Source organism: Larimichthys crocea, chromosome VIII (genome assembly GCF_000972845.2).
Source record: "Larimichthys crocea isolate SSNF chromosome VIII, L_crocea_2.0, whole genome shotgun sequence".
Classification (NCBI taxonomy): domain Eukaryota; kingdom Metazoa; phylum Chordata; class Actinopteri; family Sciaenidae; genus Larimichthys; species Larimichthys crocea.
In genome coordinates this window covers 24000272-24025433 of record NC_040018.1, presented here as the reverse complement: position 1 = coordinate 24025433, position 25162 = coordinate 24000272, and the positions used below count along the sequence as shown (strand labels likewise).

Sequence of the window (25162 nt, the reverse complement as noted above, 5' to 3'; positions counted from 1 at the left end):
CGCTTACACCTTCCATTATTTTCCTTCAGAAATCAATACAATTCATTACATCTTATAAATAACATCACATAAGTGAAATGGATAACACACAAAACAAGGGTGTGTTAAATGTCATTTCTTCCTAGAGCACAGATTCATCCGACCTGCATCTTTTGAGTGACGTGAATTGAACAGAGCTTTTATTATTTGCGGCTGTGAAAGACAAAAAGATCCAGTGGTTTTCAGCTGAGTCTGGTGAGCATGTGAGCCACACTTCTGGATGACATCACTGTTAATAATGTCAGAACAGTCCTTGGGGCACAAGAGAGGGACGTCTCTAGAGAGTAAGTTTATGAGACGACGAGGAGTTGTTGGCTGATCACCTGTGAGAACAAACTGACGTGTCAAAGACGAACAAATGCGTCTTACCTCTCAACTCATAACCTACGTTCGAGTCTGTCTAACTCCACTCTCAGCACAGCTTATCTGCTGCTATGGATCATAACTGTGACAAAAGCATTACTGATGAATCACACTACTGTCTGCTGGCTTTCCTAAATAAATGCCTGTTGCCAGGAAGAGAAAAGAACAATAAATACCCTGAATTCTGCCATGGTGTGTCTTCAGCTGTAACAGACAGAACATAGAGACTTACATTAAGCCTGATGGATAGAGGAGTATAAAATAAATGTTAGATTTTTAGATGTATGCTAAAATTAAATTTCTGCACATCTGAGAAACAATGGTTATTGCTTTTTCATTTTCCTGCGGACACAAAAAAGATTATTATAAAACAAAAAAATCTGTTATGTCATTGGATAACTAGATTACACATATACATCTGAAACCATGAATTGTGCAAATATTTATTGCTAAACCTGAGTTGATCTTTTGTTTTGTTTTTCATAAGTGACATTGTGATTGTGAGCGGGACATGTACTCACATCCTATAGAAGCTGCACTGTATTACTCTCAGCTGTCTGAAAAACAAGCTTGTAGTCTGCCACCTCATCAAACACATGCACACAGTGTTACAAGCGCATGGTTTCCATCACCAGATGTGAAATGGAAGCACAGAAAGATTGTTTAAGAGACCCAGCAGGCAGCCGGGCCTTCTTCCCATGACAAGCATCTGAGCTCGCGGCTTTGTGTCTCCCTTCCACCTGTAACCAGCTGAGGGTTAGATAAATGGCAGGTGGTACTGAAAAGAGTCCCCATTCACTGCCATGCTGAGCTGTACTTAGACACATTATTGCAGTCTGGAGGAGAACTGGAGGGACGTGGGGGGAATGTTGAAGCAGGCCAGTCTGCAGACTGCCAGAACATGAGCGAGACGGGGAAACAAGCATGACACAAAGAAGTACATAGTTGCCTTTGTGCAGTGATAAAAGAAGGTTTTGTAAGTCGGAGGATTTGGATGGAAGAGATAGGGCTGAAAAAAAAGCCAGCCAGAGTAAACACTTGGACAGAGAGACAAAAACACACTAGCTGCAAGAGGAGGGAGGAGAGAAAGAGAGAGAAGGAGCGAGAGGCATATCATTTGGCTGAAGTGCCTCCAGAGTGCTGCATTAACGGTCTCACAATCCAGCGGAAAGCTTCTTAGATTTCACAGCACTGTCCACATTTCTTCCCACTCACACTGGGCTGTGAGGATTTTGTTGCTTTTCTTCACTTGGAGCTGCAATGGGGAAACTCTTGCAGCCCAAAACAGTAGCAAGTCAGAAACACTTGAAACCATTTGAACCCAAATGAACATTTGGAACTAAACTGCAAGCTGAATTGATTCTGATCAGTGTGCAATCAGTTGTGTGCTGTTTAAGCTTGGATTTCATACTTATGTTTTGAATGTCATTGGTTCAAACCATAGTTCAGAGCAAAGGCCTGGCAAAATAACCTCACCTCGAAGTCTATTTAGTAGCTGCTTTGGAGCTTTTGAAAGAAATCACACAAGCTTGATCAGCAAATGGAGTTCGCTCAGTTGTCATGAAAAAGTTGAAATAAAATTTTGACCTTGGTTGGAAAAACAATCTCATGCTAAGGTCCTGCTAACAGCTGTTCTGGTGCTTTTTTGATATCACATGACCTTCATTAGATCTCCTGAGGTGAGATTGTTTTGTCAGTGGGTGAGTGAACTGTGAATCCGTCCAGAATAATAAACTGAGAAACAGTGCCAGTCACAATCAGCGATGATGAGACACTCTTGTTTGCATGTTCAAGTATGAATGTGTGTGTGTGTGTGTGTGTGTGTGTGTGTGTGTGTGTGTGTGCACACTCATCCATAAACAGCAGCAGATGTCACTTTCTTTTCATATTTGAAGTTAATGAATTGCTGTAAAATAAACAGATTATTTTTTACGAGTATCGTTGGACTATTTTGGGCATTCCCACGGTTTGTAGTCCAAACATAAGACGTACAACAAATGTCTGCAGCCTCTAACCTACTGTTTCCAGTAGGTTTCCAGTTGCCTGTTTACACAGCTAGCAGAGCATTCATTTGGAGCTACAGTGTATGTCCAATATCAATAAAATAAAATATGTTTAATATCTTCTTTTTATCGCACTATTAAATGCTGAGAAAAAAAATATAGACAACTGTGCTTAGTTGCTAACTTTGTCAGCGTTGTCTGCTGTGTGCTGTAAAATCAAAACAGTTTGCTAAAAGACACTAAAACGCTCTGTTGTTGAGCTGAAGGAAACTGCAATGTCGGGTGATAATTTTCTGTTTGTTACTAGGTGAAATGTATCAAGGCTGTAGCCAAAAGTCTTTTTGTGTGCATTCATGTGCAAAGAGATGACAATACAAGATTCCCTGACTTTTTGATCATCATAGTTATTTTGGCAAATATAAGAACTTCAGACAGCATGAAGATCCAAAAGATCTCTGACAGCTTTCTCCGTGTTGAAGCTGTCTGTCTTCTTGGCAACACAGTTCACTTAACTGCCACCCACTGTTTGTTTTAGCAGAGTTTTTTTTTACATGCTAACCTTACAAGTACAACAAATCTCAGGGTATTTCAAACAAATTATCTGTAACTGTCGGTTTCAGATTGACTCCGGATGTGTGAATTTACAGCAGGTCCTCATTTTCTTTGTGTAAAAAATGTCTCAGAGCATCAACTCACACCTCAGAATTATCTTGATAATGTGTGGTATAATTGCACAGATAACAATATACCAGTCATGCTGCTGTCATTCAGCTGCGTTGGTTAGGGTAACATCCAACACTGCCAACGTATGTGCTCCTGTTAGAGGATAAATCTGGTGATAGTCTGTGATGAATTGATCCAACTAACAAGTAGTTACTGTGTGGCCAAGTATGGATATATCTCATTCCTCTGTTCCATATAGAGAAATGTAGCAATGAAGCGCACCGTTGCACAGGACATGTTTGTTTATTACAACAAACATGAAAACTTTGTTTTGAGGCAGTTCCACATAAACATCAAATGTGCATTATTCTCTGTGTGAAAATAGTTCCCAGCTAATACACGTTTTACTCCTGTCGCAGTGACGTTTGTTAAAAACTACAGTTGTCTGGCTGTTATGAGAAATGACTTTTTGAAATGAAACTACACATTTGGGATTTACATCTTTAGTACAGACTTGTGTGTGTGCCAAAGATAAGGTAGGGGAGTCATGAAGTATAGAGAGACATTGTTGTTTTTGGTTTTCTTATGACATTTATTGACAAAAACGAAAAAGACCTTTTATTAAATGCATATTACCAATATAAACCATAAGCTGTTGGAATATTCCTGTGATCAAAACATTGTTTCTGACAACTCAAAATTGACATTTACTATCATGTTGACAGACACAGTTCCTATTTAAATATAAAGTAAAAACACAGTCAAAGGTCCCAGTTCAGATCTCTATGACATTTCAGTCCCTGCCATGTCCACAAGATGTCAGTGTCAGTGGTGCTGTGGGTCATTTAATTCCAGTTGATCCCATCAGCTGGGATTTACGGTCTCTGTGGAGTCCAAACACAACACAATACAAATCACTGTCATTGTCACACAGACTGTATGTGTATGCGTTCCACCAGTTGTCCTGAATGGTAAAACAACATTTTCTCATCAAACAATCTTCAATGTGCTGATGATGAATATTGTCCACACAAGGGGCTGTTTGCCTCACAACGCCGGACTTTAGGTCAAAGTTTACCAGCCTATGTCTTTGTCTAAGTACATACTCATACATCCACACCAGAGACCAGGTCAGGTGACTTTAGCCTAGCTCGTAGTCCAACCAAATGAGAGGGATGTCTAGCCTATGCTGCCTTCAATCCACCTCCACATCCCACCTCCATTCACTAAAGCCCAGCAGATTAACTCGCTCAGATCTCCCCTCTTTAATTAGGAGCAAACGGGAGGATTGGAGGCAAAGGAACTTCACAAAGAGAATTCAAAAGGAGCACTTTTCACCAGAACCCCTCCCCACCGATAATTTCCTGGAATATTGCATGGGACATCTCTGTGATGCATCCCGCTCACCATTGCAGGGATTGTGCAACCGTGTGCTCCACCTCCTGAGGCAGGCCTAGCAGGCACCATCAACTATAATCCCAATGTGTTCACCAGAGGACGAATCTCTGTAGATGAAGGGCAGAGACAAATAGCATGTCATGTTAGCAGCCAAACATGAACTTTCCCTCTCAGGATAACACATATTTACTTGATCACGTGTGCGTGATTTCACTCTTTGTCATTAATATTAACGGGATGCACTGTTGAGACTAGATGCTGGATTATTCAATTGGAGAGGTCCAAAAATGTGACGGTGTAATGAAGAACTGCAGCGTGTGATTGGTGGACAGTGTGTCTGGATAGATGGGTAAAGGGAGTGAAGGGCGGGGCTTGGGAGTGGGGTTAAATGGAGACTGGAGAAGACAGAGAGTATGGGGGCTAAATTTAGCCAATGGCTCTGCTGGGGTGGAGCTAATCCTCTTTGCACTCGAATTATCTGGCCTTCGGATTAGAGAGCTTTGCCTCTATGCAAGACATCTACTCTCTATAATGATGTCCCATAGCAGGCCGTACCATGCCCCCTGGTAGGGGTCGATGAGTTGGCAGACTGGTTGCTGTAATGAATAATTTGTAATGACTATTTGCTGTATAGTGAGCAAATTCTTATGGTGTTGTATGTAGTGAACAAACCACCACACTAGATTGCCATGAAATAATTTTATTAGAAATGTTTAATTGTGAAACATTAATAGGGGTAGAAGTTTAAAAGGAAGAGCTGTTACAACATATGAAAGATCAAAGTTTGAGTTAGTTGGATCAAAGTACTACTGCAGACTGACTCACATTATGTGAGTGGTTGTCTGGGGGTGGGGACCTCCACATGGGATAGCAAGACAAACGTGAAAGGTTTTATTGTTATGTTTGACCTCATTTTACTCCTGAAAATATGTTAGATAATACAAGGAGTGGAAAAATACTGTTTGGTTGAAGTAATAATGACCAGTAGACACATGCAACCAGTGCAGTGCTGTCATAAACAGACCTCATTTTAAGGCGTTGTAAGCCATAAAAGGTCAGAAACCACTGCTGTAGAGGAAGCTGTGGATGTATACAGTTGCGTTATTGCATTGTTTGTCAGATGGTAATGATGATGTCCACAAGCGGTATCATTATTTAGATGTTTTACCTGAGTAAAAGAAGAAATACCACCATGTAAAAATACTCTCACATCTTAATAACTGCGTTAAAAACATTAAAAATACATAATAAGCTACAAAAATGTACCTAAAATATCAAGCATTAGAATACAATGCCAATATTAAATAGAAATATTTATTAATAACATTTATTATATATATTTTAATGTCATTGCTGGTCAAAGTGGAGCTAATTTAAGATGTTTTATTAGTTTGGGTACTATTGGGTAGTTTGAGCAAGAGATCAGTCGGTGAACTGACAGGAAAATGAACAAAAATACCATGAAATGTTTGAAGATGGCACCTTAGGTTTAAGGTGCTATTTTTCACAGTTATTTGACACTTTATAGACAGAAGATGTATCATTTTTTACTCAAAATACTCAAGTAACCTACAAGTGCCTTGTAGTCAGTGGTTACATTCTACCAGTGTATTAAGTTCACCACACAGCAGTCATTCTGTAGATTCGGTGTCTTTCTCGAGCACATTTGGATGCGTCAAGTCTTTTCACTTTCACATTGTAGGATTACAGTGGAAACACCTCCAGTAAAGACAAATGACATACAGTTGTCTTAGCCGAATATAAAACTGCAGACAGAAACTGGTGAATGCCTCCTGAGGCCTAAGTAATACATCTATATTCAAAGCTTTTCATATTATACATTATAATATACTATCATCTTGGAAGAGGCTGGCATCAATCCACCATATTATCCAGATGTAACTGCTGTTCTGTCTGTGACATCGGCCCTCTTTACTCTCACAGTCCATATATTTTCTGTATGTAAACCACGGGAATGATGTGTGATGCAGGAGAGCTATGATTATCCATCATCAGCAGTAGGTACCACTCAGACACATCCATAATCACCACTGAACTCAACTACACCCAACAAAATGAACCACCATCCTCCTTCCTGCTTCAAGGGGAAGAGGAATATTTGAGCCATTTTTCAAGATATGCTTATCTGGTGTGACTCGGGATGGATGAGCAGCTACAGTAGCGAGTCAATGTCTCACTCAAGGACACTTTGACAGGACATGCAGCTTCTGCAGCAGTGTGCCATTCTGTGTATGGGACAGGAGTGCTCATCCCAGCTCTTGTAACTATAGACAATCATTATCCAAATATGGCACCCCAGTACTGTGATTACACTGGTGAAATAAAACCACCTGGTGTAGTGCTTGAATGGAGACTAAAACGTGAACACTTTTGGAGATTTCTAAAGGCCCAGATGAAAATCTCCATGACAACAAGCATCTGCATTGCTTAAGTGTCCTTGAGCAAAAATTACAGTGAGTTAGAGTGTATCCAGAGTTTGCTGCCACTATCAGTAGAGCTTGTTGCTATTTACAGGACTGTACCATTGGGTCCCAGAGGCGCAGGGGGCGGGGTGGAGATGGTAGTTGCAGGGAGTTTCCGGTAGGGATGAGCCCTGGTGAGGGCGGGGTGGTGGTGGTGGTGGTGTGTGTGTGTTGGGGGGGGGTCGTGAGGTTGGATCCTAATCCCTCAGCCTTGGCTGCAGCACGGCCTTTGGATAAACTGACATGTAGGCTTTGGACATGTGAAAATGCTACTTGGACTTTAGCAATTTTTTAAATTTGTGTTCAGAAATAATTTTTATATTAAAGGAATGCCAACTCTGGTAAGAAAACTTTTTATTTTCTTTAAATATTTGCAGCTTTGTGCGATTTCATTTGTTGTTTTTCTCAGACAAATGAGCGAGAAAGTGAAAAATAATACAGATTGGAAATATACCTCTGGTGCAATTATTTTTTGTGTTTTGTTGCAACAACATCAGACTGTATTACCATGCATATATCTAAATGATATATTTAGATTCATTGAACATACATGTACATGTAGGAGACTCTATCAATTCTCTTATCAGGATCTATTGAATATAGCATTTATAGCATGTATTGGTATGAAAAGTCCCAGAATGGCAACTCTTGCTCTGTAACTGACCTAGTGACAGTATTTTACTCAGAAATATGTTGCTAATAAATGTATGTGACAGGTTAGCAGACAGGTCATCCCCAGAAATAATGGAGGACTGTCCTTTGTCCTTAGCTCTTCTGTGACCTAGAGGTCACAGAAGAGCTAAGACTAAAATGAGCTCACTGTTCTGACATTTGAGTTATTCCACCAACAGATACAAGACATGAAGTAGATATAGTAGTCTGAGAAAAGCATGTTCTTATCAAGACAAAACAATGCAAACACTGTATTATTTCCCCCATGTACATATGCAATGATAAAGCAAATCAGTCGTCAGGATCAGAACAGCTATAGTTGTAGTGAGACCTTTTTCTTTCAATCATTTGTCTTGGTTGCGTTCCGGGTTTAGTAGAGAAGACTGAAATGAGACTGCAATGGGAGCAGATTGAGAGAGAAACAAATAGTAAAAACTGTGCAGGTGTGGTTAAGTCACCCTAGGAGGTCTGATAAAAACAATATGTTTTTGAAAAGAAAAATGTAAACATGTAAAAGCCAAAAAAAAAGAGAAAAGACAAGAAATATACAAAAGAAAAGAAAACGAAAACAAAGCTGTACATGCACAAACTCAATTGTTAAGTTCTCTTAACCAGTGCGAATTAAATTAATGCATAATATTCAAAATATTCTTCAAAAAGCTGAGCTGTAGAGTTGATTAATGATTCTTTTCCATTTCTATACTTCCTAAATATAATTAGAGCCTACACCAAGTCTCTGGATGTGCAAATATATGAATAAATGAACACTTCCCCAACTCTCAGTAACTATTGATAGGATGCCCTTGAGCAAGGAAGGCAGAGCAAGGCACATGAAGCTGCTCTGTGACCAGCAGTGGAATATTTTGGTTATACTAAGCTGAGTCAAAGGGAATTCATATCTGGAAAAAAAAGTCTTTAACTGTTGGCCCTAGAGCAACACTACTGTTGTATTCACTATGTATGTGTGTGTGCAGCTATTCCTCCAAAATCTGTTACCACCCACATTAATATGCAACTCCACGAGTGTCTATGGTTCCATGCTCTCTGTAGAACAAGCTACAGAAACTGATGAAGTAAAGACGACAGAGTTTGGCTCATTCCAACTAATAAATGATCCGAGCGGTAAAAGGTCACTTGTGAAATTGAGATAGCTTTTTGTAAATTACGCTGCGACCTCTCCGCTTCCTGTTAAACCGCAGACTCACATTGAATTTTTGTGATTCAAAAGGGTCTCTTTGACTTTTCAACACTAGGGACGTTTTCAGGGAGGCATATCATGAGCTATTCAAACTCTGCACAGGCATAAATGCCGATTTGACATCGGAGTTGGAGTGTGTGTGCGTTGGTGGTGAGAAGGATCAAGTTCATACATTGATAAACACAAACACAGATCAATAAGTTAGAAGTGAGGGAGAGGGAGGGAGACAGAGGGAGAAAGGGTGAGTGCAGGCAGCCTGTTATGTAAGCACCAGCTGTGTGAGCAAAGGCGCTGCGGCAGGATGATGAAAGCAGCGCTGCTTCCCTGAACCAGACTGAGCATACACTCTCTCACTTTCTCTCCTGTTGTTAATGTATTATTCACATTACTGAAGGAAAGAAAATGTACATCATGGTACTTGAAATTTTGCTCATTACTCCTGGAAACAAAGCTGAATAATTCACACATTTTAAAACTACACATCAGGTGTGTTTTACTCCAAACTCCATAATCCACCACTGCTATCAGCCACCTTCTATGACTTTTGTGATGAAACAATAATGTGAGGCATCAAGGGCAAAAAAAAAAATCTGCAGTCTTAATCTGGATTAAATTACAGTGTTCGTCATTCTGGATCCAAACCGGAACAGATCAACCTAAACCAAGCCAACCGTCCACTTGTCGGATGATAAGGCTACAGTTGTTTGTGGATGTAATACCCTTTGAAGAACATAATATTTGTGAATGAACATTATTACATAACATGTCCTTGACAGGTAAAATGTAACCACTTACAAAGTGTGTTTTGGAGATTATTTAACAATGATACTACATCAAATGAGACTTCAATCAGCCTTTTTGTTTCCATCAAATTGTTCTAATTTAAAATTCAAACTAAGAGTTCACACACCACTGGTGCCAATATTAACGCTGGTGCTTATAGTTACACATTTACATTTACACAATTACATTTCCCACAAATATTGTTGCTTTTTACTGTAAGGACAGTGTTTCAGATCAACCTTTTATTTGTTTAAAGACTAAAACGTTAAACTCTTCCTGTTTGATGTTATAAAGCAACTCATTTTAATCTTTTTGTTGAGATATAGATTTTAAATGCAACACACTCCATACTCCACACTGCCATATCCTTTGATTAGATGAAAACTTGAATTCTTAATTTATAAAAAAAACAATGTTTGTCATCAACATTTGGGGGGTTTGCTGATACATTCTTACTTGGTATGGTCAGTAGTTTATGGTGGCTAATGTTATGTTATGTTATGTTATGTTATGTTATGTTATGTTATGTTACTGTGTAACTGACATTACTGTCAGTTGAATGACTTTATGGTTATCTTTAAAACTCTTTAAAGAACCATTGTATCAGATTTAGGGGGCCCTATTTACAGAATATGGCAGAAATTGAATATAATATGCATAATTATGTTTTTAATAGTATGTAATCACCTAAATATAAGAATTGTTGAGTTTTTGTTACCTTAGAATGAGCCTTTTATATCTACAGACACCACAGGAGTCCACCATGTTGAACTGCCATGTTTCTACAGTAGCCCAAAACAACCCAAACTAAACACTGGCTCTAATTAGGATCATGTTTCACAGCCACCACAGTTTCTCCTTCACCCTATAAAGACAGGGTGAGACAACAGGACTGCAGTGTAGTGTAATGTTGCTGATTGCAACTAAATCCTACATACTTTAAAGGTAATAATTTAAAAGTAGTATTGTCAGGGTGCATGTGAGGGGTCTTAAGCAAGGCACTTGTCCTGTGAACCTCCCAGTATGAATGCAAAGCAATAGCAGCAAAGAGAAGTAAAAAGCATCTCTGAGCATACAGTCAGATCAGATTGGTCACATGAAGGTTAAATCAGGATTTGTGTTATTTTACAGTTTAACAGTGTGACTATGAGATTCAGCTGCGCAGCTTCGTTGTCTGTCACAACACGTTTCTATGTATAATACATCATCATTTGTTGTCTCAAAATCACAGAGGATCCAGCCTCTGTGACCAGCAAACAATTGCTTGATTTCATAAGAATATGTCCCTGACTCCAGTGTGCAAGTCCTTAATCACATCAGTAACGCATGTGACAATCAAAGCGAAAGCAAAATTCCTAAAAACGCAATGTAATTTGTTAATATCTTCCTGCTGGTGCCTCTGTCGGCTATAAAAATCAAGACAGATCTGAATATGTCATCTTTGCAGCAGTGCTTATGTGATGGATCAAAATGGCGTCAGAGCATTTGAGCGGGGAGACGATGAGATTATCTGGTTCTGTGGAAGGACATGCAGTCTCCAAGCGAGACTGGCAGTCCTGAACTGCTCTTTCCTGCCTAATGACTCTTTTCATTTCTGACTAGAATAAGAACCTGCGTGTATTTATGACTGCAAGTCATTTTCAAATAGTAATAAAAGACATAAAATTGATTAAACCGACATAAAGTCGGAAAGTAAGAAAAAGCTAGACAAAACTGATATTAAACTGTGGGAGTGAGGAACTCTAAAAGTGCATGATATATTTTAGGCAGATTATAGACTCTCCGATTTTCTCAAAGTTTATTAGGACTTTGTCCTTGGTTGAGGGTCAAAGGTCGCGATGTGCCCTTTATGTTTTTATAATAATGTTGTGAAGACTGTAATTGTGACCTGACTTGGCACAAGCTGTCCCAAAGGGGACTGTTGCATAGCAATATATCTGCTCTACAAGTGCATTCTTCTTTGCTGTTATGCTGACAGACTCTTTGTGATGTGTTGTGTGCCTTACGTTTTAGGTTCAGCATGCAGCACGGTGCGAATCAAGGAAGGAAATAGTCTTTCAACACACCCACTGAGGCCTTAAATTTGAGACAGAAAGTCTTCTGAAGATTGAGCCACATACTACCTGCAGTTTCCTTTTGACACCTGGAATCCAGGAGATTGAAGCAACGCAGAGCCACTCACAGCTCCCTGGGAGGATTATGCCATTATAACTGACAACTTGAGCTTCCTCAGAGTACGACGGCTACAAGGCAAAGTCAGTCCTGCTCCGCAAACACCAAGTAGGAACCATGGATGACCCCTACCACAACAATGTGAACCAGCAAGTGACAGAGGGTGGAGAGTATACCTATACCCAGGATGGAGGAGGTCAGGATGGCTACCCTTACCAGACGGACTACCCTCCACAGGAAGAGGATGCTGCAAGCGATGCCACCGAGGGTGCAGATGATGATGAGCAGATGTATGAGGGGGAGTACCAGGGCATCCCCCACCCTGATGAGATCAAGGAGGCGCGACGTGCAGCCCGGTTGGAGGCCAGGAGGAAAGCCCGTCTGGCTGGTCAACAGCAAGAGGAGGAGGAAAATCTGCCAGAGCAGTACGAGAGCATCATGGAGGACTGCGGCCATGGACGCTTCCAGTGGATGCTGTTCATCGTGCTGGGCTTGGCACTAATGGCTGACGGTGTGGACGGCTTTGTGGTGGGCTTCGTCCTGCCCAGTGCTGAGAAGGACATGTGCATATCCAACTCCGACAAAGGATTGTTGGGTAAGTGACAGAAAGGGAGGGAAGGTGGAAAACAATATCTGTTCTGTATATGATATATAAAACGCTTAATTTCAGCCTACTCTGTTTCTGTGAGCTAACTGTTTGCATTAGCCCATTGACGTCAGGCATTTCACTTGAAGACACAAATTTCAACCTCATGCCAGGTGATTATCAAAGTCGGAATTCACCCTCATTGTACAACATTTCATGCAATCTATCCAAAGGACAAGCCAACAGACCGGCAATGCCAGCACACAAGTCATCTCTCATGCAGCTAGCTAAAAAGTGAAACAGCAAAATACAGCCTTTGGAGATCTAAGACGAGTTAATTACAATTATTGGAGTCATTCCAAGAGTTCCAATCTTTACCCAGAGAGGAGGAACTCATCAGTGAAATGATCTTCTGTTGTGCTTGGCTGAAGCGAAACTCTGCATATGTTTGGCTCTTGATGACACATGGTTGCAGACCGCTGCATCAGACAGAAATATCCCCCAGCCGCTGGTACGAATTAAGGGAAAAGGCTTGGATGTTTCTAGGCAGATGCAAAAATTACAACCATAGCCAACATTGTGTGTAATATACGAGTATGGGTCCACTGCGAATGGTGTGCCTTGGCATTTGTACGACAAGCATCAGGAAGTTGACTTGAGGGATGCCACACAACATGATAATTGTTTAATTATGTTAGATACCAAACAGAGAAATAAGCCTCTCCTTTCAATATTCTGTTGAGGATGGTGTTTCCTTTATTTAAGTTGCCTGCTAGCTTCACTTGTTCCCAAATATTGTACCACAACAGTAAACACGGCAAAAAAAGGTACTGATCAGTATGCAGCATAGATCCAACTTACTGGGAAATGTACCTTGAAAACGTCTGTTCCTCACTTTCTGTGCAGACAACTAAACTGCAAATTAAAGCCCCTCACCTTATTTCCCAGGCCTCGCGTGTAGCCAGGCGATGTAGCAGATTGCACATCGCTCATTTCATCTTAACAACGGGCCCCTGGGATGAGGCATTGCGAGAGATTGATGAGGAACCCGGTGGTGATTGTATTCAGTGTGTGTTCCCAGGCTAATATGGAGCATGTTGCAGCAGTCAGAGAGCCTGGCGGCCTGCAGCGCCCAGTGCAGAGCTGTCAGATACGCTTCAGGCCTCTGACAGGCTGCGGTAGCAGGAGGAAGGCCTGGCGAAAATGAAATCACAGCGTCTGTGCAGAGCGGGAGGGGAGCACTGATCATCGGCTGAGAACATGAAGTAGATCTGCAGAATGATCCTATCTGATTCACACCCATGCTCTGTTCACCAGACTCACGGGAACACAAATGTGTTTAATCTTTACCTTTGTCTTGGATACAAGACAGATGATGGTGGTTGGTGCATTTACCTTTAATGCTACTATTATTGTTAAATTTATGGAGCGTAGATATAAGGGGGTTATAGTGGGAGACACAATGCTGGAATGGCAGGTTTTAAATCTCAGTCAAACAAGATATCCAGTCCTGTGATGTCTTTTTCCTTTTGATCAGCTGTTGTTGTAGCAGTGACAGCTTCACTGCTCGTGCAAATTATCTTTAGGGCTTCTATTCACTACAGCCAAACTGTAAAATTTACTTCTTGAATACCAAAAGAGTCTGTCCTCTTTAGTATCCCAGGCTGGAACTTTACAATGAGCAAAGAAATGACAGTTTTAGGATGCATGCTGATTTACGTATTCCAAAGTTATGTAATATCTGACCATGCTAACGTAACCAACGCTATCTGATTTGAATGTTATAGGCTTCAGATTTCGTAATTTGAGATATATTGACATATTATCTTTACAATTTACGTCATCAAACAGACATTTGATCAAGTGACAGAGGTCAGATGTGTTGACCATATCCCATTAGTTTAACTGACATGTCATGTTAGCAAGTTAACAATCGTTTTGTCACTTAGTTCAGTTAACTATGCAAGTTATGTACCATTATGAATATCAAAAGTACTACGTAAGAACTAGTTTGTGCAGTGCAGCCTGTTGTAATTTATTGATGTGTAAAATTTCCACTTGGTAAACCCTTATGTTATAACTAGGCTCGGCCTGAACTTATGAACATCTGGTGCTTGGGCTCCTGGCCAGCAGCTGTAACAACTTTAATCTACTGGCTTTAATCAGTGATGTTTAGAACGTGTTTAAGAAAATAGCAAAACTGACATAATAGGAAAGTGAAGCAGATTGTTACCTCAAGGCTTCACACTGCTATCACACCATTTTGGAAAAACTCTGCAGGAGTTTTTCTATTGTTCAGTATTCATAAACCTCATGTTATATTCTCCCTGTTGTTTAACTGATTCTGTTTCTTATATTTCTTTAGACAGTACATAGTATATGTTTTATTAGATTACACCTGCTCTACAGTTCTACTGGCCCTTCACCTAAGGACAGGCTTTCTAATCACAAGGCCTTCTTGTCAACCTATCCATGCACTGTACACATCCAAAGCACACACTTGGCCTTAAGCAACAACTTAGCAATGATTTTAGGTGACATGTTAGCCTTGACTCCTTGTCTCCTGGTGCCCCCCGAGGAGTCTCTTGTTGAATGAGTTATGCGTGTGCAGCTTGGCGTGTGGAGCGCAGCAGCATTTGGATAGTCTAGTAATCCACAGGGAAGATGCACACTATGGCTCCACGTGCTGTTAAGCTGCTTAGTCCCACTGTAATTAGGGCTGTGTGTAGTAAAAACACAAAGCAGACAGGAGGTATGGGTCCAAAGGTTTATACAACATGCTGGAAAGGAAAAGGTGTTGCAGGTTAGAGTGTTGGAGCAGACAGCAGGGGAGAGCATATTACTCTCCCAAGAGATAAAAAAAAAGGAAGCACATAATCATTATTATCTCCTTGCTGCAGTACTGGGCAGCATAGTTGGTCACTGTTAAGGGCTGCTGCCTTACAACAAAACAAAATGGCAGAATAGACCTCCTGCTTCAGACCATACTGGGATAGGCATCAGACTGCTGTGACTCAAAGTGAGAATCTGCAGCTAAAATGTCTTAAAATATATATATACCACCCTTTGATGCCTCAAAGTCATTATGACCTTTGCCTTATTTTTCTGAAGCGGTTCTATCTAGATATAAGTCTTTATGAATATTTGGATATGTTGATCAGGTAAGGATGCATCACATTGAATTATAATACAAAGTATGCTGACTTCTCTATCCCTCTGTGTTCATACGAGGGTAAAGGGAGCCCCCTTGTGGAGATTCCTGGCCTTCATTTTAATTACACAGCTACTTGTTAGTTCTTCCTTTCAGTGATATGTGTGTGTATTATATTTGTATGCAAAGTTGTGCATCTGTAGAGCCCGCACTGTGTGTTTCATCAGTGTGCATGTAACATGTAAGCTCAAATGTCTCTAAATAGGGTTTGGGTTTGTGTGTGTGTTTACAGGTCTGCTGGTGTATGTAGCCATGATGGTGGGGGCCTTGGTGTGGGGTGGTCTGTGTGATAAGATGGGGAGGAGAAGGTGTCTGATATACGTCCTCACCATCGACCTGGTCTTCTCCTTCCTGTCCTGCTTCGCTCAGAGCTATGGCTTCTTCCTCTTCTTCAGGTTCTGCTCCGGCTTTGGGTGAGAAACATTCAGATTTTCCATTTACATTCATGTTCACAGTTGCATTTGCGTCACTTGAACAAAAGACAACTCGACAGGCTTTTATAATGACTGACCTTTTTTCATAAACAATGCTTTTAGTGGAAGCAAGTGTGACTGTAACATTTAGAGGGGAAAAGCACGTCCCTGTATTTGTATTCGCACATATTAGTTCCAAAATAAGATGTCTGACATTTAAGTTAGACAGTTAATAGGTAGCACTTCCATTTAAACAAACTATGGACCTTAAGGAACAGCCTGAGGTTCAGAGAGGACATGAATGAAGAGAACCAGTCCACTCACTTGTTAGTTGATATTCCTCATCAATATAACACATTTACATTTCCTGCAGCACACAAGGACATTTGTGTTTATTTACTTCAACAGAGCATTTCTTTATTATACCAATTAAAACAAGTGAACAGTGTCTTTGCTTGTTTTTAATTTGACTTTTATTGCTGACTCCCTGCTGTCGTCAGCACCTTGGTGCTGTGCACAGATTGATTTTGGAGCTTTCAAAGACACATTTCTTTTGATAATGATTGCAGCCTGAGTGTACCCAGACCTGCAATATTGATGTCTGGGCTTTTTGCTAAGCCCCCCCCCCCCCCCCCCCCAAAAAAAAAAAAACACAAGGCAAGGTCACTAAAATAAAATGTTCAGCTGTTGCTGATTCACTGCAATAATGAGCCCCATGTTAGTCATTAACACTCACATCTGCAGAAAAACTATACCCGTTATGCTGGCTTTACAAAATCGGGCAGGCTTCACACCCCCGTACAAGAACATTTGTCATAACAATAAAAAACGGAGACAGCTCCTAAAATGTCAATGACTGTCTCGGTTTTAAACATACTATACAGGTGAGAGTTTTGCTGTCCTTCATGTAATGCGTATATGGTTATTTCAGTCTGGGGAGACAAGTGGATGAAGTAAAGATAATTGTTTATTAGAACAGATGATATGTGATGATTAAATCTGACAAGCGTTTGGCGCTTAGACTCTACGGGCAGATATTTGTGATTGAGGGCCGTCGGCACCAGAGCAGCAGATAGATAAATCCATGGAGTACAATACACAGAGTCCAGACACTGGTGGTGGTGGTGGCTGATGACTCTGCTGAGGATGATGAAATGATGATGAATCTACAAAGACTGGGCAGAGATGGGGAGGTGGAGGGGTGATCATAACAGCAGCATGGATGTATTGTAGACATAGAGAGAGAATCATATTTAAAAAGACAGCAGGAAGATGATAGTCCTTCTGTCTGTCTAATAATGCAGGTGTGCTACTGTCCTATTAGACAGATGTGACCAGCTCACCAGTATCACAATCGACAGCCCCCAGATAATAACAGTAGTGTGAATAGGAGAAGTTAATGGCAGGATGGAAAGAAAGATAGAAAGATGGAAAGAAACTACACGCCTAAACTAGCATGCAACAGTCTTTTGACTGAACTTTGGCTGAAGATTCAATTGTTCCACAGTTGTTGTTTTTTTTAAAAGTGTGCAGAGAGAGAGAGAAAAAAAGTATTTCATTTTCTTTTTTATATAATTTTACTTAAATGTTTTGAGCGCTACAAATTTAATTCCAATGTGTTTTGTTGTGGGGGCAGACACAGATGTCTCTGGACAAATTAAACCAAATTTGCATAGCAAGATATGAGTAGTAAGTGAGAACATGTATTTGCCTCATTATGGTGGACCAGCCTTTTAGAATAAGACACTTCAAGTAAGACACTAAAGTCGGAATAACAATCCTAAGTCACTAACATTAGCCAATAAAGGACAGCAAGGCAAATAAACCTGTAAATCCACACATGATGTTTTGCAATTCCTCCCCCAGAATTGGCGGCTCCATCCCAATAGTGTACACCTACTTCACTGAGTTCCTGCAGATGGATAAACGTGGAGAACATCTGAGCTGGCTCTGCATGTTTTGGATGCTGGGAGGCTTGTATGCCTCCTTCACCGCCTGGGGGATCATCCCTCACTATGGTAACACATACACACACAGATTAACATAACCACACACACACACATACACAGAGATGAAAGCTCACAAACATGCTGTTTATTTACTTTTATTGAATTTCAATTCACTGTAGGGGCATTTGATTGTTGGGACATGTGGGACTTTGTTTCTTCTCAGTCTGCATGAACAACAGGATGTGGCCACATTGATTTCTTACATCCTCTTTGTGCAAATGTAAATATGTAAAATCAGGACAAGAATTCAGTGGGAGTCCAAAATAAACAGCATAGTTGTTTGTGTATAATTATTTACCCTAACCCTATGTGATGTTTCAACTGCAAATGACAATGACAAAACTACTTCATATAATACATTTTGAATACACAAAAAGATGACAATAAAGGTGGGTTTTGTTGCACTATGGTAAATGATTTGGACTTTAAGTCATGCTAGAAATAACATGTTCTTTAATCAATGGTCTTCCAGGCTGGGGCTTCGCCATTGGCTCAGAATTCCAGATCCACAGCTGGAGATTATTTATTTTCGTGTGTCTCTTCCCTGCGCTGGCTGCCCTTGTCGGAGTCGTCTTTATGCCGGAGAGCCCTCGTTTCCTCCTGGAGGTCTGTGAAACAAAAATATATCTGTATTACTACTATAGGATCAATTAAGAATAATCACAAAAATATCATTTTCTGTATGCCAGTGTACAGTATTAAACATCAAGATGTGATTGGTTAAAAATGTTGAGTCATCAGCCACCAGAGCAACATCCCACTGCTGTGCAAAGGTAACGAAAGACTGCTAAGGCGCCACCAGAACACCACCCACCCCTGTTTCTCATCCAGGACATTGTCAAGACATTTAACCACATGTGGTATTGTATTTGTATGCTACAGCAGGGCTGCTCCAACATGTTCATATCACACACCCCCAAATTATCACACATTTCCCCATCTGATAAGAGGCAAGAGACCTCATGGGAACATTGTTAGTCAAGTGCATCTGGCTACAATGTGTGTGTGAGAAATAAACGTGCCATAAACCGTGAGTGGGTTTCACAAAACAATCTCGAAAAGTTGGTTACGTTGACATTCATAGATAAGTTTAGATGTATGTGTTTTCTTTTTCAGAGTGCCCGACATGATGAGGCATGGATGATCCTGCGACAAGTTCACGACACCAACTGGAAGGCTAAGGGGGAGCCGGAGAGAGTTTTCACTGTAAGCCTTTATTTTTCGACAACACTGCTGTTTTGCTCGATTACTCACCACCAATTATCTAATTTAGCAGTCCATTAACAAAACAAATTAGGCTGGTACATCGGCTGTCATAAATAACAAATGATTGCAATGTTCCATGTAAGACATGACAGCGAGCCGGCATGCACAGTAGGACTTTCTTTCACAGGACATGTCCTAGCAGGAAACGCACAGGTGTAATTAATATCATTAACGATGACTGTGATGCGTTCGGGGGTTCCAGGTGCTGCTGCTGTGCATGCTGGATTACTGGCAGGGTTGGGTAGTAACAGATTACATAATCAGGTGTAGGTAACCAGATTACAAAAAAAACTATAATCAGCCCAGATTGTATTTTTAAAAATGTCTAATTAGATTGTTGTTACATTGACAAAGATCTCTTGATTACTTTTCCTTTATTTATTTTTTTATGGAAATCAGTGCTCTGTTTGCTCTGGTCTGACATACAGGGTTTCTTAAATAAAGTTAATAAAGGTAATTTGATTTAATTTGCAAATGTCAAATATGCAAAATAAATTTTATATGCACTGGAAATATTCTTTTATTTATTTATTTATTTATTTATTTATGTATAAAGTTCAATATTTGTTAATGCTTGATTTTATCATATTATTATTTTTTTGTAATCCAAGGGATTATGTTACCAGTTATTAAAAAATGTAATGCAATTTGTGAGGAAACACATTTCAAAGTAATCCGTCCTAACCCTGCTTTCTGTACTGGAACAGTGTGTAGCTATCATTAATGTTATTTTCATACTGTGGCAAGTTAAAATGTATTAGAAAAGCTTTAATACACAGTGGATAATAATATAATAACATAACATGAATTCCATGTTATAAATGTTACAAATGGCACATTTTACAAAGCTATTTCACTAGACTTTTATTTAACAGGTGGAACTCATTACACTAGACAAACACAGGGGTAAATAATAAAAAGTAACAATGGCTCAGTTCCATGTAGGTGCTTCAGTTTCAGGTTATTGTTTATGCCGACTCACTGTTTTTCACTTTCATGGTTTATAAGACACACAGTTTATCGAATATAATGAATAATCATTATTGTTAATAGTAACACCTGTAAAGCACAGGTCCTGATGTAGGTCTGGAGTCAAACAAAGCATGTGTTTGAATAAAATGTTTATTATATCCTGTTGTAACTCTTAAATTAAATCATGTTTTCTGAATGTCTGTTAAATTGAAGTTTTTGTATTTATGTCCGAACTCTCTCTTTGTGAAGGTGACCAACATTAAGACTCCACAAACTCAGGAGGACGAGTTCATAGAGATCCAGAGTGACACTGGAACTGTCTTCCAGCGTTGGACCGTCAGACACATGACCATGCTGCAGCAGGTCTGCAGATCACTAGACTAAAATAGAATAAATGTACAGAATAGAAAATTAAACTAAATGTGTTAAAAAGTGGCGCAGATCTTACACGTCTTTCCTTAATGTCTGTTTGTTTTTCAGGTGATGGCCAACATAATGTCCCTATCAGCTCCAGAACTCAGACTGCAAGGCCTCTTCCTGGTTGTTGTCTGGTTCTGCTTGGCCTTCAGGTAGGCAAAAACATCCTAGTAGCATACACTTATATCTCTGCTTGTAGTTTTTCATTCAAATGATCCCTAAAAACGTTCTACTATGTAGCTATGTAGATCATTTTATTTGAATGTCGTTCTACTATGTAGCTATGTAGATCATTTTATTTGAATGTGCTCAGGTTTATATGTTTCTGTGTGTTTCAGTTATCACGGCCTGGGAGTGTGGTTCCCTGATATGATCAAATACATGCAGTATGAGGAGTATGAGTCCAAGGTCAGAATTTTCCACCGAGAACGGGTCGAACGTTTCCACTTCAACTTCTCTCTCGTCAACCAGATCCATCGCGAGGGAGAGTACATCCATGACAAGTAAGATTCTACAGTATATATATATTTATATTATACTTAGGATCTTTTAAATCACAATTCACAATTTGTTTATACCACTGCTTAATGAGATTTCTTTCCTTTCATTTAGGTTTGCAGAAATTGAGATTAAGTCTGTGAAGTTTGAGAATTCTCTATTTGAAAACTGCTACTTTGAGGACGTCAAGTCAACCAACACCTTCTTTGAAAATTGCACCATCAAAAACACTGTCTTCTACAACACAGGTATCATGCATATTTACACTTTGCAATATGTTTATTCTCCAGCATCATGAAGAGAAAACTGCTTGCAGCCTACCGTAAAATACAAAGCAAACACTGTTAGCACCATTTCCTTTCACACACCTCTGTTCTCTGCAGACCTCTGGGAGGAAAAGTTCAAAAACTGTCAAATGGAGAATACCACCTTCCTCCATCCAAAGAAAGGCTGCCATCTCAACTTTCAGGAGGAGAACGACATTGTCATCTACATGGTCAGCTTCCTGGGCAGTTTGGCTGTGTTGCCTGGCAACATCATCTCAGCGTTGTTCATGGACAAGATAGGAAGAATCAGAATAATAGGTGAGATCAGGAAGAACATCTAAACATGGTAGTACAGTAACCCTGGATAGATGTTTTTGTGTGGATTTTGATGAATCTATTTTAGTCTGTCATCATCTATTTTTTTTTCTAGGTGGTTCTATGTTGGTGTCGTCTGCCTGTACCTTCCTTTTGCTGCTAAGTTTCAGTCAAGGAGCTGTAATATGTTGGCAGTGTCTCTTTTATGGCGCCAGCGTTGCAGCATGGAATGGACTACAAGTCATTTCTGTGGAGCTCTACCCCTCCTCTAAAAGGTAGAGTCTTACTTTATCACACTGGTAAACATTTTTACCCATTACCTGAAAGGTTCTTTGCAATTAACCATTCACTAAACCCCTCACACTACTTTTGAAATGTTTTTCTATATTCAAGTCATTCTCACAAACTGATTTGCATTGTCACAACTAATTTAATCTGCTAGTCAGTCATGTAAAGCTGTGCATCTACTCTTTCTCTTTCTTCATGACTCTACAGAGGGACAGCATTTGGTATCCTGAATGGTATCTGTAAGTTTGCAGCCATCATTGCCAGCTTCATCTTTGCAGCCTTCATTGGCATCACTAAGATCATCCCCATCTTCCTGGCCTTCTCCGCCCTCGTCTGTGGAGGTCTGGTAGCTTTGAAGCTGCCAGAAACGCGGGAGAAAATCCTCACTTGAAAAGCCAAACTCCTGCAGCCTCCAGTATAGCTACGGGGAAAGCTTTTTGGGAAGGTATCGGCTTAAACTGAAATAGAAAGACAAGGAAGAAAGCCCATGCTGTGCTAGCTGTGTTTATGTCTAATAGTTATATGATAAAAAAAAATCTTAAAAACCTGTCTGGTTGCCTATGTGAACCCGTGGTTGCTTTATATTTCCTCTGTGAGCTCCCCAGGCTGCCCAGCATTTCTGTCAAATTGTGAAAAACTAGTTTGTCATTTCTTTTTTATTGTTTACTGCCCATCCTCTATTCTCTCATACATACATACACACACAGTGTATCCGCATTTGTTTTGTTTAAGGTTTGTGTAAAAGAAAGATTAATGTGAGATGAAAATGTGTCTGTATTTGAAAGGTGATGTAGTTCATATTACCATGTTGTGCTTTGAGTTCATTCCCTGTTGGAAAAAGAGGAAAGAGAGGACTTATAGCTGTACCTTGAATTGGATTTGAACCCTGTTGTAGCCACTGCCAAGGGCTCAGCAGCAATATTACTGCTGGTGTTGTTATTCAGAGAAAACACCTCTTTTGTTCATCTAGTCTTTATTTATTCTGCACTGTCCTGTGGTGTATATAGTCTTCTTTAGTTCACATATTGTTGCTTGGTTTGTTCTTTCTAGACATAAACCTGGACTTACCATTTTATTAAATGTAGGAGCTGTTTTCCAAGCTGATCGAAATCCAGCCTGAACAGCCGACCAGATTTTCCTCCAGTTCATCGTTTTGTCCTCGACCGACACGTCGTGTCGGTTCTGAATTGTAGCGCTGTGTTCTGTAGATGGTGGTGACGTAGAATCTTTTCTGTCACATCTTGCCATGACAAAGTGTAAGGAATTGTTGTTTGTTTGTTCATTTATTTTTCCCGTCTTTTTTTTTCTAAAAAAAGAGAATGATACAAAACTGTGATATTAGGTGTTTTGATATGATGCTCTCATTTTAACGTTCTGATGAAGAACTGTTTTACAGAACCTGCTGCATTTCTGACAACATGTGTCAAGATTTCTAAGGAGCATGTTACTTTTTTTGGCATGACTGAGCTGTGTGTGTGTGTGTGTGTGTGTGTGTGTGTGTGTGTGTGTGGTTGTTATCAACATGTCTGTGAATTTACTGAAACAGTCTGACTACTAAAACTATATTTGTTGTTGTACATACTGTAGACCTGTGTACATTAGCTGTAAAATAGTAGTTCCATGACTTGAATAAAGATGAGGGCTTATGATGCAGTGTCCTGGTTAATGATAGATGCAGACTGTGCAATGAACATATTAAACAAGTTATAAACTATGAATGTTTCATGAGAGTTTCAGTTGTTTGCATAAAGACTGGAAAATAGGGAAACAGCTAGCCTAGGTAAAACAATTTACTTGGAGTGGTGGAGATGTTGAGTACTGAGCAATGACAATATAAACACATTAATGTAGTATCTGTGACATCATTCATAGGTTCCCGCTCAGATTGTCGTGGCTCTGGCTACATCTATTTTGGCAGCTCCCGACTAATCCAAAAAAACGTGAGCGTGGAGCTGAGGCAGGCTGAATGAAGTCTGGTTGCTGAAACAAGCTACCTGTGAGGCACCCACCTGTCAATCAAAGTGTCCACACTGTTAATTATGCATAGCTTATCATTTTTAACAGTTGAAACCAAAACCGTTGTTTGTACCAGGCTGTTAACATGTTTATTTCTGCTGTGAAGTTTAACATTTTAACATAGGGGCCTATGGAGACTGACTTGTTTCATAGCCAGCTTCAAGTGGCTATTCAAGGAGCTGTATGATATGGCAGCCATGGCGGTTGCTGCTTGGTTCAATCAGATAACACAGAGGCACACTCCTGCAAATGCAGCCTGTCTGACGCTTGCATAGTTGCAATCCACACACTGCTAGAAGCCACTAAATCCTACATACTGCTCTTTTAAAGAAACCTTAACAGATGCCTTCAAATGAAAGAATACTTGGATTATTTGCCATGGAAAAGTCGAAAATGTTGAGTTAGAATTTTGAAATGATTGTTTTGTTCTGTGATTTAAAAATAATCATTTAAAAAATGTAACTGTATTCATTATGAAATAATTTTGTCAATTCTAAATAAGTTTTGCCCAGTCATTACTCCTTACTCTGAAACAGTCTTGACCTCAGATTACTTCCTAGAATCGGGTCATGTTATAGAAACATGTTAAATTTCAGGCGTGATAGCGGTGAATGGGAGCTGAATATAACTGTTCCCATGTCAGTGGCAGCTGTGTGTCGGGAGGTAAGTGAGGAGGGTTTGTAAAAACATGGCAGCACACAAGTGTGAGCAAGTGCCGGTAGTAGGATGATGTGTTTACTCTGGCTGAGGTGTGAAAGACACTGCTGATTTGTCCACCAGGTTTATCTGGATGTCAAACTAGAGGGCAGCGAACAGAAGACACATATTGTCTCTAGAATGGGGTTCAATATAATTTAGTTTGACTAAAGTGTGATTTGGCTAATGAATGTAATTAAAATTGATTATAGATAAAGGTTTTTACATTATAAACATTATCAATATTGGTCACTTCCTGTGCCTCACTGGCTGTTACAATTTAACAAATTAAATTAATTCTGTTAAGTGGTTCTGTTTTGTTATGTTCTGTGAATGTCACTCTCTTACAATTAGAGGAAATTTACTGCCCACCTCTGGCTGACCCCTTCAGTTCCAGCTATGTTTCACACCTAGGGTGCAGAATGTATCCCCCTC

General features: G+C 39.9%; 1 protein-coding gene across 1 annotated transcript; it reads left to right on the top strand.

Moving 5' to 3' along the window:
- The first annotated feature begins 7160 nt into the window (after window positions 1-7160).
- Window positions 7161-23729, top strand: sv2ba (synaptic vesicle glycoprotein 2Ba). Its single transcript, XM_019258374.2, has 13 exons — window positions 7161-7290; window positions 11616-12369; window positions 15804-15984; window positions 17851-18002; window positions 18466-18599; window positions 19110-19199; window positions 20481-20594; window positions 20712-20800; window positions 20987-21151; window positions 21261-21394; window positions 21530-21730; window positions 21843-22002; window positions 22223-23729. The coding sequence occupies exons 2-13, from the start codon at window positions 11892-11894 to the stop codon at window positions 22404-22406; spliced, it is 2082 nt and encodes a 693-aa protein (XP_019113919.1). The 5' UTR covers window positions 7161-7290; window positions 11616-11891; the 3' UTR covers window positions 22407-23729.
- Window positions 23730-25162: the final 1433 nt, after the last annotated feature.